At 51.0% G+C, this 16301-nt stretch overlaps 1 protein-coding gene across 2 annotated transcripts in view; it reads left to right on the forward strand.

Moving 5' to 3' along the window:
* MCF2 (MCF.2 cell line derived transforming sequence) overlaps positions 1 to 16301 on the forward strand; it is a 61050-nt gene that overhangs the window by 5346 nt on the left and 39403 nt on the right. For both annotated transcript variants that reach the window (XM_075435123.1, XM_075435124.1), the window contains exons 2-4: positions 7898 to 7966; positions 8534 to 8648; positions 14146 to 14236. In XM_075435123.1, coding sequence (XP_075291238.1) covers positions 7898 to 7966; positions 8534 to 8648; positions 14146 to 14236 — 275 coding nt within the window. The remainder of the gene's footprint in view (positions 1 to 7897; positions 7967 to 8533; positions 8649 to 14145; positions 14237 to 16301) is intronic.

Genomic DNA, 16301 nt, shown 5'->3' on the forward strand with positions numbered 1-16301 from the left:
TCCGCTGTGCCGGAGCCGGTGCTTGGGGAGAAGTCAAAGAAAGAGCTTGCAGACAGAGTGAGCCGTTCCTTAAAATATCCTCCCCGGTCTGGCGAAGGATAATTTCAGCAGTCATTGAACCAGGTGTGGTGACCAACCCGTCATGCGTAGTGGTGGACTGACCCTCCTGAGGCTTTCCATGGCCTTTGTGAGTCGCTGGGTGTTTCTGCTGTGTTCCTGCCTGACGTGACCGCCTCAGTTCCTGACGTGAGGCGATGCTCCTTGGTGGAGTTGAAATCGTGATTTTCACTGGGGCGTGCTCACGTGCGGACAGTTACTGCGGCGATGCGGGAAGAGGGGTCTGCGCTGGTGCCCGCGCGGCCGTGGAGGGTGGTGGCTGCACCGGGGAGCAGGTGCCTGTCCTGGCCAGGGCACGGCTTTGCAGGGGCCGGGTCTCTTTGAAACGGTGGCGTGGCGGCTGCTGCTGCATGTCCGTGCCATCCGGCTCCGAAGAAGGCATTTTGCTGCTGACCCGCCTCCGTAGCGAGCTCTCCGAGGGTCACCATGCCCGGCTGCCATCCCCACCAGGCTCCTGGCATCTCCTGAAGTGGCCCCAAGGCCATGTGGCAGCTGGAGGTTTGCCATCAGGCTGTTGACAGAACCATCCAAGGAGCCCCATCATCTTCCTCAGGGTCAATACATCGCCTCTTCCCGAAAAATAGGCATTTAAAATCCTAATCTGGTTGCTAATCTTTCCCCCCAGACGAGCAGCCTGTTTCAACTGGCTGCGGTCACCAAGCAGGCGCCTGCAGGCTGAGCCCAGGGCTCGGGGGGTGCGAGCTGTCCCCCCGGGCGGGGGGGACAAAGGGACTCGCAGCCGTCGAGGGTATCGAAGCTTTCTGCCATCAATATTTTAATGGGTCTTTTGTGTGGCTCGCTTGGCGCGGGGAATGGCCGTGCCACCTGGAATTACAAACTGTTGAACGCGGCAGGTGGTAGCGCAGCAGCAGAAATTGTTCTCACGCGGGGATGGCTGCAGGTGAACGTGCTGCGCGGGGCTCCCCTGGCCGGCAGCGGGGCCCCGGCGCTGAGGCTGGAGATGTGTCAGGGTGCAGGAGCAGCTGGACCTGGTTCTGGTGCATGCGGGGGTGTGTGCAGCTCAGAGCTGCTAATAGAAATGACTAATGGTTACAGATATAGCTTCTGCAGCGTACCTGAGAACACTGGCAAGAGCAGAAGAGGACCACGGCAGTTTTTGCACTTGGCATGATGAAGTCTCTAAGTTTCTTTAGCTGAACTGCTGGGGTCTGCAGAGAATGAAATTTCTTTGATGCAGGATATTGATCACATGGGGAAAACGTCCCCACAGGTCTAAACCAGCGGCCAGGCTTTTACCTCCAGTATAAAGGTATAATTGCAGCAGAAGGCCATTAATCCCCGTGTGCTCTGCAGCTCTGGATGACTTTGGTGGAACCAAGTAGAAATGTCTCTGATTAGCAGGCCCCTCTGTTTTTGTGTCCTGTGATTTTTTTACAAGTCCCTGGTGTGGGACCTGCGAGCCTCTGAGCCAGCATGCTTCACTTCACAACATGGTTTAGCAGATGTGGTGGTGTTGCGTTGACGGTTGGGCTTGGTGATCTTAGAGGTCTTTTCCAACCTTAATGATTCTACGATGCTATGGGAAAAATGATCCCTTGGCCTCAGGTCCCCAGGGAGGAAGCCACTGAGTCCTGGCTGGTGGACTTCAGGTCCGATCCCGAGACCTTTGGTTCTTTGGGGCATCCAGAAACCAGTCCCATGGATTGCGGAGACCTTTTCCTGCCCAGCTGTCTAGGTTAGTCCAACGCCATCCAACAGTGAATTCAGTGGGGTTTTTAACACCTGCGCTTTGATCCCAGCTCTTGCGCAACCCGTAGAGATGTGGACACCTACGTTGGCCTGATGGATGGGGGCTGCTGGGGTCTTTGCTGCTCTTGCCATCAGACATGTTCTTGCCTGTTGGTACTTGTGCCTGTTCCCGTTTGCCAATGAGGAACTGAAGCCACGAGAGACACGATTTGCTCCCGGCTACCAAAGAGTTTAGTCTCAAAGCCAGGAAGCGGCCTCAGGACCTTGGCTGTCAGTCCTCTGCTCAGCCCAGGTCCTGTGAATAACCTTTTGGTGCATACAGCAGGCCTTGTGGAGGAGCACAATGTCCTATTCTCTGCTACACGTTCTCTAATGAACGTGCAGTTCAGCATGGTATCTCCACCGGCATCGTGCCGCCTGGCCGGCCACCAGCCCATCCTGGCTCTGGTTCCCACGAGCGCTGTGTAAACACCTGCTCGGCGCGCACGCAGCGTCGTGTCCTGTTCCCGGGCAGGGACGGAGGGTGGATCCGGTGACATGGAAATCCGGATCCTCCTCCTGGTATGAGCTTGTTGGGGAAGCCACCACCTGGAGAGCGTGCAGGTGGGACTGGTTCCCAGAAGGTACTGGTTGAAGCAGTGTGCGGGCAGTACAGGCAGCTGCCTGCGGGCCTCCGTGCTCCTGCCCGGCTCCTTCCCGCAGCCCGGGACGGCCACTCAGCCACTCGGCACCGTGCTGTTGGACAGGCTTTGCGCAGACCTTGTGCAAGCATGCTGTTCACAGTAGGGCAGTTTGCAGACTCTAAAAAATAGTATTTTTTTTCTCTAATAGCTCCCTCCATCTTGCTTTCTGGACATGGTGTGCTGATAGGGAGATTGGCAGTGTTGCTTGTTGTGCGTTGGGTTGAATCCAAAATCTTTTGAAATAGCTCGGTGAGAAAGCAGGGTGAGGCTCAGCGGCTCGCCGGCTGGGACGCGCACCGGGGCGAGGAGGGAGACCTGTGCTTCCTGCAGCAACCCCGGCCCCGACCGCTGCTGCGGGGTGGGTTTCTGTCATTCTTCCTGGACGAGCTCTTTGGCTTTTGCAGATGGTTAAATTCCGAGTGAAGCTCTTCCCGTTGTCCAAAGTGAGTCCCCGGAGCGGTGGGCTGCAAGGTCATTCCTTCCGAGTGCTTCTTTATGGCTGGAAAGGGGGGTGTAGCAACAGGACTGAGCTGGGGTGGAACGCTGCGGTGTGGTGTGGTGGTCTTTCTCGTCAGATACATGACTGTGTTTCTATTCTTTGCCCCCATGAATTTTTAATCATAGAATCGTAGAATCATTAAGGTTGGAAAAGACCTCTAAGATCATCAAGTCCAACTGTCAACCCAGCACCACCATGCCTGCTAAACCATTTCGCACAGCAGAGCACCTTCAGCCGCAGAAGCTGAGATGGCCGCTCTCTGCGTGGCACTGGGTTCATGGTTGGGGCACTCTGATCTAAGGGATTTCTGCTCCCACTCCTGCATGAAGCAGGTGAGATGGGCATGGCTTCATCCTCACACCTGGCCTAGCTTGTGCTCCGTGGGCTGTTCTGGGAGGCTCGCACCCACGGTGGCCTTGGACAGGGGTGCCCATGGCAGCCGGGAGAAACCCTGCTCATTGCAACTCCCGGAGCACCAGACCTTCCTGCAAGCACTGGTGGCTTGCGTAGGTCCGTGCTACGGGTGTCGTTAGCCTCCAAGGAGCGTCTGGGCAGGGGGGCCTTCCGGCGGTGGGACAGCCTGAGACAGATGCTGGCCGATGACCCTGGTTAGCCCAGAAAGTCACCGAGGGAGATGGAAACAGGTTACAAATGTGCTGACTTGCTGGCTACCTTGACACTGCTTCATCGGGTGTAGATGTCCGAATGGACAGGGGGCGGAGAACAAGCAGATCGTGGAGAAGCTCAGTGTGATCCTTTACCCTTTTCATTTGATTTACTTCAGTTTTGTTTCCTAGACTACGGCAGCAGCCCTCCCATGAAAAGCTGCTGTTCTTCATTCACAACAAAGCCGTGTCCAGATGGATTTTATAGCTGCAAACAGTACTTGGTCAGTGTTGTGAAGTGTAAGGTGCTATTACATCAGCTTGACAGATGCGTTGCACAGCTGCTGTCTGCAGATGCTGTGGGCCTGCAAAGTTTGGAAAGGAAAAGAAAACAAAAATTACCAAAGAGCAAAGCACTTCAGAGGTTAACTGAGTTTTACGAGAGGGATTTGGCCTCAGACTGTAGCTGCCTCCTCTCTGAAGGTCACTGCAGACCTCCGCCGTACGTGGAAGTCCCACTGCGCTTGAATCGCCTCGAAAGGGAAGATCTCCAACGATCAGCATCGTTCTCACAGCTGCAGTCGGGGCGATGGCCTTGAGATACGGCCCTGTGGAGAGGACCTGGCTAAATGTTCTGGACTCTGTAACCAAATGATGGGGACGGGGCAGATTCAGCGGGGTTCCCTGCTGAGCCACGTTCGTTTTTCTTGGCAGGGTAGAGAACTCTGTATTTCCCTTTTGTCTTTTCCTTGCTTGGTTTCACGCGTCCTCCAAAACTCTGTGTCATGGCAACGATCTCCTCCGTAGAGGAGTGTCTGAATGTAACAATTGCAGCAGCATTTTATAAATACCCAACTTAGACCGTGTATGAAAAATGTTACTACGCTGTTATGACAGTTTATGATCCAGATGCTGCTTGTTTGTAGCAAGACCCCAGAGCCTGAGGTCGTACCAGCCGTGTGGGGATAGCAGTGTGGGTTGTGAAGTGCTCTGGGATGCTGCAAGGCGGGGGGTTCAGGCTGGATTCTGTCACAGCAGCTCTGTTCTCTAGTGGCTGATGATCACAAAGCTTCTGTTCAACAGAAACGAGTGGACTTGTGTGGAACCTTGACTTCCTCTGCCTTGTGCCAAGGGAGGTGCAGGCTGGCCGGGCTGTTCATAGCCAGTGCCGGGCAGTGCCCTGGGGACTCTTCTGTACTGTCCCAAGAATGTCCTTCGAATAAGAAACCCTCAGTTTGCTAACGAACATCAACTGAAGCGTTGTTTGAGAGGCGGATGTCTTCGGTGCCCTGCTGCCTTTCACTGCTCTTTTTCCAGAGATTAATATTTGAGGGTAGAGGTCATGCTTCTGTGCAGGGTTTACAGTGACATCCAACTGATGTGCTGCGGGCACAGCAACACGCTGGCAGATTCGGTGCCAGCACTGGGTTTTCCCTCACATTTGCCCGGGGGGTTGAGTTCGACGGCCAACGCAGAGCTAGCGATGAGTTGGTCAAGGAGCGGCTCTCATGGGACCACAGTCAGGCTGTTGTTGTGTCTTGACCTTACCAAAGGGCAGCCATCCTGCTCCTCCATCGCTTGGTGGAATCTCCTGCCCCAGAGGAGATGGGGAGGGTTGGTAAGGGAAACACTCCCCGAGCCCTCACTGCCTGAAGTAAATTTCTTCTGCCTAGTTTTTCCTCAAATGAGTTATTTTCGTTGCTCAACTTGGGACTGCTCGGGAGGGCCTGATTTTCTGAAGGTGCTGAGTGCCCTCCTCCAAAAACATCATCCCTCGAGAAACGAGAAACTCAAAGTCGTAAGGGTGCTGTAGGGATCTGGGTCTCCACCTGTGTCGAGGATGAAACGCTCGGTGGAATAAAATGTTGGGGAGCAAGGTTCTTGCTGGAAACCATGACTCCCAGAGCGGGTCCGTCCTCGGGGCATTCCCAAGCGTGGTGGGAGCCCCTCTCCTGTGGCGCTTTGCACCTCCAACCCAAAACTGCCAGGTCTGCTGGCTGGCGTGGCCCTGGTGGGGCTTGCTTAGCTGGCAGGCGGTGCGGGACGGGGCTCGCCCGGCACCGCGGGTCCTGCTGCAGCCCCCGCACAGGTAGGGTTAAAGCATCAGCTGTTTGTGCAGTGTCCGTGATGGTCGTTGGGAAGTTGCGGCTAAGAGAGATGGGAGAGAATGAGCACCAGGCTCTGGGGTTAAAGCATGCATTTTTGAGATTATATTTCTATTCTGGAAAGCCAAGGTTGAAAATATCTGTGGAACAATGCTACTTTTTTCCAGCTGTGGTTGTCTCCAGCTTCGTTTAAGGCTGCAAGTTGTTAGGTTGTTCTCAGTGAGAAAAAGTCTTGTGAAACTTTTAAAGTGATTTTTTTTTTTTTAATTTTTATTTTTACCACGCGAAGGTTAACCCCTTTTTCCCAGCCTGTTGCTTGGACAGCTATCGATAAACCAGCATTTCCCTCCCATATCGCTGCGGAACCAGAAACCAAAGCTGTGTTTGCTGTCACCCTGTGGCTGTGTTTACGGTCACTGTGCAGCATCGGCGTCAGGCGCGGGCGTTATGGCGCGGGGCGAAACTTTGCCTGCCTTGCCGGTGGCCGCATCCTGGGGAGCGTGGTCGGCAGGGGCAGGCGAGGCGAGCTGGCGCTGGGGACGGGCTGCACCCCGACGGCGGGTGCAGACAAGCTGCTGGATGGTCCCACACCGTTCTGAGGCAAATACGTGGGCGCAGCCGTGGGCTGCTGTCTTGTATTTTCAAAGACCCGCGTGTTTAATATCGTCCACTTCATGTGTTGGAGCTCGTCTTTAGTGGGCATGGTGGTGTTTAGTAGGCATGGTGGTGTTGGTGGATGGTTGGATTTGATGGTCTTAGAGGTCTTTTCCAACTTACGATTCTATGAGCAAGTTATTAAATGTGATTTTTGTCAGTGTGAAACTGCTGAGCTGGAAAAAAAAAAATCAACTAATGGAGAAGAGATCTGTTGCCACTACTTGTCCTCAGCTTAGGTGAAGCAGTTGAATGAGAGAGGCATATTTGAAATACCTCTGCAAAACAAACTTTCTTACCAAGACCAATTCTGGGGCCTGTTAAAATCAAGAATGTTTCTGTAGATGCCAGCGGGGCTGAGGCTCGATCCTTAACAAACCAAAATAACTTTTTTATCTCCAAGAGGAAAAACTAGCAGCGCGCGGATGGAGGAGCAGAGAGGAGCTGGTGGCTGGCGGGGACTGCGAGCCCCCTGCCTCCTGCACCTCTGGGCTGCTGTGCTGCAGCTCGTCACCCCCGGCGAAAGGCCTGACAAATCTCTAGATGAAGTAAAAGTGACCGGAAAGCTTTTGGAAAAAGGGAAATAGAATAAATATTGATTAAGCTGGAGTGTGCTGAGGTATGCAGCCCATCTGATTTGAACCAGCCAAAAGATTACTCCCTAGGAGCAACTCTGTAAAATAATCTGTGTTTAAAATTTGATTATCAGAAAGCACACGGACTTTAATCTGTATGGATGTGCTTTAAAACGTTGATTTGCGGGAGCAAGGATGTTTAATTTTTAGCTATCATTCCATTTATAGATAATCCAGAAAAATGTCTGCCAGCTATAAGGTCCTCTTGTGTTTATAGAGTCTGTGTTTTGTGTCCTTTTGCCAGTGAAAGGTAAAATTATGTATATTGTTCCGATGTGCTTCATCGCCACTGAAATGGTCAGTGTACTAAATATGGTATTAAACCAGCCTCTCCCATTATTTAATTATAAAGAAATCTAATAACAAAACATAGGAACAACAGCCTTTCCAGTGCATGTGGCCCTATGCCAGATGAAAACATGATTTCAGAAGCTTATTTGCTCAAAATTAAAGAGTATAACAGTCTGAAAGCCCAACCTTGTTCCCAGTGCAGCAGCCTTGGACGCTGCCGCTCCCAGCAGAAAGCTCAGCCCATTACATGACCACGGCTGGGAAGCACTGGGGGAGCTGGCAAAACAGGGGAGCAAAGTTAATAACTCCAAAATGTGAAAATTAACATTGGATATGCCCTGTTCATGGGAGAGCACTCAAGCTCCCAGGCCTTGCTCCCTCACACATTTGACAGAAAACGACTGACAGCATTTGCCCTGTTTGAGTTGTTAGAAACATTGGTTTCTAGCAGAACCATTTATCCTTTGTTACAATATTTCATACATAATTTAGGGCAGCTGGATTTGGTTGAAGTCCTACCTTTGGGTTAACACATTGATAAACGTATTTGCTTTGGGGTTTTGCTTCCTTTTTGACTTCTGCTTTTGCTTTTTTCCAGAAACCGCAACGCCCATCTGTGCAAAGGACATCAGCGATGATTTGATGAAAGAGTTTGCTTTTCTGTCTGGTGAGTATGGTGAACTTCTCCAGGGTCCCTCTCTGTGCGGTGATCAAACTCTCCGGACGGACCTCCATGCTGTTTGGCAAAATGATACTCTGCACGGGGTATTATCCGTCAGGTGCTCTCCAGTGCCACTAGAAATGTTGTTAATAAAACATGGAGGCAGTTTGAGAGAGTGTATTAGGTTTCTGTCGCAAGCCGTGCCGTAAAATATTCTTACCTTCAAACACTCAACGCGTTAACAACCGTTTTCCTTTGAAATGTATTTCTCTCGGTTCCAGACCAGCGGGCTGATTTGTCCTTGCATTTTTGACTTCTTTTGCTGTCCTGTGTAAAGTACGCTCCGTAAATAAAGGAAATATCTGGTACCAAATACATTTGTTTCTACCGCCTGTGCATGTGTGTCATGCTTGAAGTCAGAGGCAGGATTTGGCGCAGTTTTGCTCTTCTGGTGATGTAGAAAAACCTCTGTAACTATGGCAGCGTGTTTTCTGACCTGACTGGTGGGCCTGGGCTTTGCTGCTGGCCCTCCTGGAAAGCCCGCCCAGGGAAGCATCCTTGTCTTTGTTCCAGGCGGCCGAGGGAAGGACAAGGCTTGGATTATCACCCTGCCCGACAACGCACGCTTCAACGAGGTGCCCGAGGAGGTCGTCTCTAAGGTCTTGACATACCTAACGTCAGTCCCGAGGTACGTGGCTCCCTTCTAGCTCTTGCCTGTGACGGGCAGAGGTGTCGGTCCTGCCTGGGTCGGGCAGGGGATCTTCAGGGTAATCCACGCGGGGGGCCGAGGGATGTCTTCAGCTCCCAGAGCAAGGAAAAGGGAGAAGACGAACAACACAAGCCCTTATGTCCAGATGCGGTATTTAATGTGCTGGTAACTGCAGAGTAAAAAAGTGGACGTCATCCCTATGACTTGTCAGCCTGCATGTATCATAAATGTAGTTTATTAAGTTTCTAATTAACAGCAAGCTTTCCTTAAGCTTTGACATGTGTCACCGCTTAAATATGCCATGCCACTGCAGAAAAAGATTTTGACGTGTACAAATAGAGAGTCATTACTGTGGAAGAAAGAGAAATGTAACCAGAGGAAGAGACTAATTATGGGAACAAGCCGTCCGGGGTCCCCATTACAGGCGAAGGCTCAGCAGCGTGCCGCGGCTCCCATTACCCGCCTGCGTCTCGGGGTTAAGCAGCTGACACTCTGCCTCTGCCACATACAGGGCTGTATACTTAGATTAATGGCCCTCCAATTTCTTGCTGCTGGGCCTGGTGACTCAGTTACCTGGAATGCTTAATTTCCTTGAATAATGCCTGTTTGGGCAAATTTCCTCCTGCGGGGAGAGCAGGTTGGCAGCAGCTAGGGGGGAGCTTTCCATCAGCAGCTGCCTCGGAAGAAGTACCGTGCGTTTAGCCGCCTCTGCAGGGAAAAAAAAAAGAGCTTCTGGTTCCTCTGTCCTCTTTTTGGGTGGCCCCTGAAGCACGGTCCCAGCGTGGAGAGGAGCGTGCCGTGGTGTGTGCCGACCGGAGGGGTTTCCCCTCCGTGCCATGCGGGCAGCCCACGTCGGTGCAATCACGCTTCCCAGCTCTGCCCCGTTTCTCCAGGGCTTCGTACTTCATGTGGCTGAACGCCCTGGCATTAGCACGATGAGTAGTCTTGCTGGCCCGTAATGGGACCAGCTCAATCAAGAGACTAATGAGAGCTGTGAGCTTGCTGGTGATTCAAACGTGTTTAGCATGTTATTTGTAAAACCACTTTAATCAAGCTCCTCCGCAGCTACCACCAGAACGGCCTGCCTCAATGCCTGACCAGCTCAAAAACGAGGGCTGTTCGACACTTGGGAGTTGAAAAGGCTGTGGTGTCAGGGAGCAAGGAGAAGCATCACTAGGAAGGCAAGTGTCAGCTGTGGTACCCCTGCTACGCATCCCTCGGCATCATCACATCATGGGATCAGAGCTCAGATTTTCTGCCAGAAAGTCCCAAAAAGAGATAAATACTTGACCTGTGTGTCGGAGTTAGCTGTGGATACGCCGACACGTCCTTGCCACTTACGGTGGCTGGGTACGGGCGTGTCAAACCACACGCAGAGTGCCTTCACTGCGCAGTCAGCAGCAAGCGCGACATCTCGTCCTGCTGCTGCTGGTCTGAGGACACCTCGTGGGATGTCAGGTTTGTTGTATTTTGGGGAAGCGGAATTTCAGGCAGCATTTTTCTCCTGGAAATGATTTGTAGATCAAGGAGATGGATGTTGTAAGCTACTCTTCCCTCAGCGAGGTGAGCATGTTGATAACAGAGCTGGGAGGAAGATGAGTCTTGTAGGCAAGTTCATTTTATCTTGGGATTCCCAGGAACTGTGCTGCGGGCAGGAGGCAGCTGCAGGAAGGGCTTGTGTGGAACAGCAGTACAGAAGAGTAAGCAGCAGGTCCCACCTTCCACACCCCGCACATCCAACCCGAACTGCGTGCGGCGGGCGGGCTGCCTGCCTGCCTGCCGGCTGCCTTTGTTGAGCAGCACTGCGCGATGGTGCGCTGGGTGGAGAGGCACAGGGGAGCGTGGCGGAGCCCGGTGATGGTGGAAAGGAGACCCTGGGAGTGATAAAGCAGCATTTTATCCAGGCTTGAAGGCTGCTGCAGCGTACACTTTGCAACAAGTACTGATCTTTTGTACCCTAAAAGAGTTTATTGCTTCTAAAGTAAGTCAGGATTTCAGTAGAAGCTGTAAGGAAAGAAAAAAACCATCAATTGAAGTCCATTGTGGTATATGTAAGATTGTTATTACAAAGCACTGTCCCAATTACAATTAAAATAAAGTAAAAGAAAAATAATGCTGTCTTTGAAAACTAAAAACATCCCGCTGTATACAGTGTTGCTGGGGCCTCGCCTTGAGCGCTGTGTGCAGCTCTGGGCCCCAAGGCTGGAGAAGGATGTGAAGGTCCTTGAACACGTGCAGAGGAGGCGAACAAAGCTGGTGACAGGGCTGGCAGGTATGTCCTGGGAGGAGCGGCTGAGGACTCCAGGTTTGTCTCGCTTGGAGAAGAGGAGGCTGAGAGGCGACCTCCTGGCTCTCTGCAGCTTCCCGAGGAGGAGACGTGGGGAAGGAGGTGCTGGGCTCTTCTCCCTGGGATCCGGCGTTTGGATGCGTGGGAATGGCTCAAAGCTGCGCCAGGGGAGGTTCGGGCTGGAAGTTGGGGGGCATTTCTGTACCGAGAGGGTGGTCAAACACTGGAACAGGCTGCCTAGAGGGGTGGTGGATGCCCCAAGCCTGCCTGTGTTGAAGAAGCATTTGGACAATGCCCTTAATAACCTGATGTAACTTTTGGTCAGCCCTGAACTGGTCAGGCAGTTGGACTAGGTGATCACTGAAGGTCCCTTCTGACTGTAATATCCTATCCTATCCTATCCTATCCTATCCTATCCTATCCTATCCTATCCTATCCTATCCTATCCTATCCTATCCTATGTTGTTTGACTATCTAGCTCTTTGGTGCTTAGACAAGCTCTGCATGTTTCACTTAGATCAGGAAGCGAAGTACAAAGTGTTTCAGAGCCGGGGCTGGTAACACGGAGTAATGACGCAGTGAAGGGTGCTGTTGGCTATAAATACCTCTGAATTTAAATACTAGGCAGCGGGTCCTGACGGCGTGCTCTGATCCCACCAGCCGCAAGGAATCTTTCAGTCCTGTGATAAATCTCGCAACTGCGGACTCCGGGATCCGATTTCAAGTCGTCCTGCAAAACATCCCAAGTCTTTATTTTTAGTCTGGTGCATCCTGTAACACCTACAAAATGAAGGGTAAGGAAAAAAAGTGACGGGAAGCACCCAGAGAGAAATAATCCTCGATCCGGATATCTGTCTCCATCTTTCTGCTGCTGGATGCAAAGGAGCTCGCCCCTTGCAGCCTTCGTGAGGAAGCATTGATTTATTTTTATTGTCAGTCTAAAAGCTACATCGCAGGACTGGAAATCTGATCAGCCTGAAAGGCCTGGCTTGCAAATAGTCACTGACTTGCTCCGCTAGCCCCAGAATAAATTAAAAATTTCCCACAGCAGGTTTCAAGGCTTTTGGACAGCTGGAAACTTTCTTCTTTGTGTCTGTGAGGGAACTGATAGAAGTCAGTTAGCATACTGAGAGGCTACTCTCTGACTATAACCTTGTCCCGAGTAGCTGGCAGTGCGCTACAGTCTGGCTGTCTTTTCTGAATTATTTGGATTCTGGGGTTTTTCTTCAGGTTTTGTGACAATGACAGCATTTTTTCCGATTACAGCCTGTTGGGAAATAATGTGGGGAGTTGGGGAGTTGTTTCTTGTTGGACAGAGACCTGCCTGTTAAAGTTATAGGATGTGCTGAAAAGCCAAAGGGTTTTGTTTTTACCTCAGATGGATCCTTTTGCCCCGCTCCCACCCGCCTGGGTTTTTTAACTCGTGGTGGGGGTGAACAGAGGTGACAGAAACCCGCAAAATCATCTTGTGTTGCCAAAACTATTTTAGCTGAAAAAGGGTTTGTCTGAGAAGGCATGCCTGATCCAGATCACAGTCAGTAACCCTGGACTTCGTGACGTGCAGAAGTTCTGTGTGCGACCCGTGTGTAGAATCCGCTGCTCATTTGCTCTGCTCTTTTCTGGGACGCCTCAATGGCAAGGTGTAAATATGCACTAAACCCTTGCGCTCTGGGTGAGATGTTAGAGGTCCGTAAGAGGTAGTTGCAGGACAGCTTGCGAGTAAGTTGTTACTATGAGCCAAAGGGAATTTTTTTTTTTTCTCTCAGCACAACTTCTAATTCATTTTAAATATATTTATCAAAGGTGTGGCTGGCACGGACCAGAGCAGCAAGATGTGCATTGAATTCTCCTTCTCTGGAGATACTCAGGACCCACCTGGACAAGGTCCTGTGCAGCCTGCTCTGGGTGACGCTGCTTCGGCAGGGGGGTTGGACTGGGTGACCCACAGAGGTCCCTTCCAACCGCGAACATTCTGTGATTGAATGAAAGCTCCTGCACTGGCTTCTAGTGTCATCTTTGTTTTTTTCCTGTGGTGAAGTTGCCAAGTATTGGCTGCCATGTGATACTCTGAGCAGTCCACCACGTGTTTTTGCTTGCCAAACACGAGCGTCACCGAAGACGGTGCTTGCGGTAGGCTGCCTGCACGGGGCCATGCCCAGTGCGGATACCTGACCCGGCTCTGGGGAGCCAGCATGTGTACTGGGAGCCTCTGGGCAGCGCTGAGACAGCCGGGCAGGGTGGTGTGGGACGTGGCTATCCTGTTTCAGCACCCGCAAAATAAATACTGCAAGTAGTACCTAGGTATCCTGTAAATACACTCACATCAGAGGACTTGGTTACAAGCTGGCGTACCCTTACCTGTGTGCGAACGTGATTCCAGTTGGTAATTCAGACTGCCCTGGAGTGGGTGTGGTCACGGATTGAGCCTGGCTGAGCTGTACCCAGCTAGGCTGGGAAGGCAATATTTGAATTACAGATGGGAGCTCACCCGCCCGTTGGGTCACCCGCCAGGCCGGGCATCCCCGGTACTGCTGGCTCGCATGGTGAGACTGGGGATTTGAAAGCAACATCAAGGCTTTGGGTGTCAAAAGCGACGTCACGAAGCCTGCGCTTGCAAAGGGGACTGGAGCGTGTTGGAAATTGCCTGCTAGCGATCGCTGCCTCGCCAGCAGGGCCTTGGGAGGTGCCAGCTGGCGTCGCCCGTCCCAGGCTTGGTGTCACCTCTGCCAAAATCAGCGCTTGGTTGCTGCAACCTGGGCAAGAGGGTAGCAGGAGCTCGGGGGGAGGACAGGGGTGCGCATCTTGGGACAGCAGTGCCGGAGGCTGCTGGTCATCCCCGAGCTGCTCGGCAGGAGCTGCGCTGGCTCCGACCCCTGCAAAGCCCTGCTCAAGCCCAACGCAGCCTCTGCAAAGCCCTGCTCAAGCCCAGCGTGAGGATCTGTTGTCTCCAGCTCCTACGCAATGCCCATTTCGGAGGTGATGCACAACCCTGGGCGAAGCGTAAGGGGGGCTTCCGAAATTTCTTGCTGGAGTCTGCTTAGGGAAATATTTTCAAATGGAATTTTGGAAGCTGCGGAGAATTCAAAACGTGGTTTGCATTCTGTCTTCTTACGTTTGGGTTTTTTTGGGGAGCAGAGTCACATTGCCTCAAGATGTTACCTGGTTATTGGTTATTTTCTTGTCTTGTAGTCAACATGAGTCTGACACCAAATTTATCCTAATCCTGGACAGACGACTGGACACGTGGACATCGGTCAAAATGACTCTCCAAAAAATAGCAGTAAGTCCTCTTTAATGTTAATTTCTTTTAATATACTGCGGCATCATGCGAATTATGTGTTGCTTTCAGAAAATCCTAGGAACCAGGAGCAACGATGCTCATGCGTTCTCTCTAGGTAGTGTTTTGTTTTATGGCCCTGTAATGAATTCAGTCATAGCTCTGTGCCCAATTAGAGTGCATAAATGTGCTGTGTATTAACTGATTCATTTGCTTGCCTTTGTACTTCTTCGTAGTGGTTCAAATGTGTTTTGTGCCGTATTCTATGCTTTTGATGTGTGGAGAATTCGGCTTCATATACGTTCTTTCTAGACACTGGTTGTTAGTGAGACTGTATTTTGCCTAATTGTCAGTGATGGGAAGCGTAGGTTCTTGAAACAGGCTTCGCAAGCATTTGTATGTGGACACGGGTGGAAAAGTCGATTTCAAACTTGTATGTATGCATTCATGGATTTCAGATATTTATTACACATGTTTATGTGCTACCCATGGTTAGATTCTGAACATAGCTCAAAAGTAAGCTGTTTGCAACTCGGCAACGCAGTAGGTCTTAGGACATCGGAGCATGGTACCACAGTAGTGCCTGCAGGTGTGGAAAAGTCGTGTTACTAGATGCATGGATAGGCAGGAGCTAGCTGATAAATGCTTTCCCAGCCAGACCACGCCATGTGGGTAAGTCCATTTAAATGTTCTGGGTGTGTAATTATTGCCTTTGTTTCAGCTTATAATCATTGAACAGTTAAAGGCATCGATCCTTCTGATAGAGAACGAAGTAATTGCGTGCACTGGGAAAGCAAGCTCTTACCTGAGTCTGGTTAGATCTGATAAACTTAGATCTTACGCTGTTTTAAGTAATTAATACTGATACAGCTGGACTTGGCATTGAAGATGTCTGGCTTTGATGGCACCTTGCTGATAGGCATCCCATGGAAGGAAGAGAGGGCTACCTTTCTGCAGTGTGCACAAGAAACCGCAATCAATAATTTGGGTTCTGACTTCCCTGAATGTTATAAACTGAATTTTTGAGTACGATTTCCATGCCATTAGAGAAGCAGCAGCATTTCAAAAGTAGTTCTTTAAAGCGACCATCAAAATGCAGTTCTGCTGCCAGCGTTTGAACCGGTGCTAGTACTAAGAGCATCCTTTAAGCATGGTGTAGTTGCTTTGCATAGTTTGGAAGTTTCAAATATGAAAAAATCCTCTCCTAACTTGTAGCTTCTATGGAAGGGTCATTCATTTTGTGTTTAATGAGAAGATTTAATTATTATGTGACCTTTGAGCATACTCCCTATTTGTGTACCTGTATGCGCTGTGTGTGCCCACGTAGAGAAGTGACTTTGCCTGTAGCCTCAGGGCGGTCCGTGCAAATAACGTGCAGGTGCTCTGTGCGAAGAGGGAGGAGAAGCGGGAGACCTGTGTCCGCTACATCTTGAGGCTTGGAGTCTTGCCTTAAAAACAGGGTCTGGCCCTTTAGGGCTGTCTGTGTGTCCAGGAGGCGTTTGACTGGACTTGCCTTTGTGCAGCTAACATAAAAGATTAAATCTTGATTTCTTTCCAATCATAAACCGTAATCATGCTGCAATAAAAAAAAAATCTTTTTTTTTCTATCTAATCTTTGGAAGTGCAAATAATCTGCATTTAAAATACACAGTGCCCTATTTTTTCAGCATATGTATATGCAATTGCAGCTCTGCGCTTGTGCATCTGATCCAGAAAAAAATTCCTATCAGACTGTACGGATTTAGGTTTAACTCTTTGTGCTTAAATACACGGCAAACCAGGCGCCCCGTGCTTCGGGGAGCGAGGCCCTGCTGCCAGGGCCAAGCCTCGGGTTTTGGCAGGAGCATCTCTCCTTACCTCCCCCCCTAAGAAAAAAAATCCTGAAGGACTTGAAAGCGTTCCTGCGGGGTAACGGCGGGGGGGAAGGGTGAAAGCTCCGAGCCGAGAGCCCCGTCCTCGAAGGAAGGAGCCGGCCCCGGCTGCGGGAGGATTTTCGGCGTTCCACCTTAACAGCGAGCCCGGCGCTGGGAAGGCGAGCGGGGCTGCTGCGGGAGCCGGCTGCCCGCTG

Source organism: Opisthocomus hoazin, chromosome 14, assembly GCF_030867145.1.
Source record: "Opisthocomus hoazin isolate bOpiHoa1 chromosome 14, bOpiHoa1.hap1, whole genome shotgun sequence".
NCBI classification, from domain to species: domain Eukaryota; kingdom Metazoa; phylum Chordata; class Aves; order Opisthocomiformes; family Opisthocomidae; genus Opisthocomus; species Opisthocomus hoazin.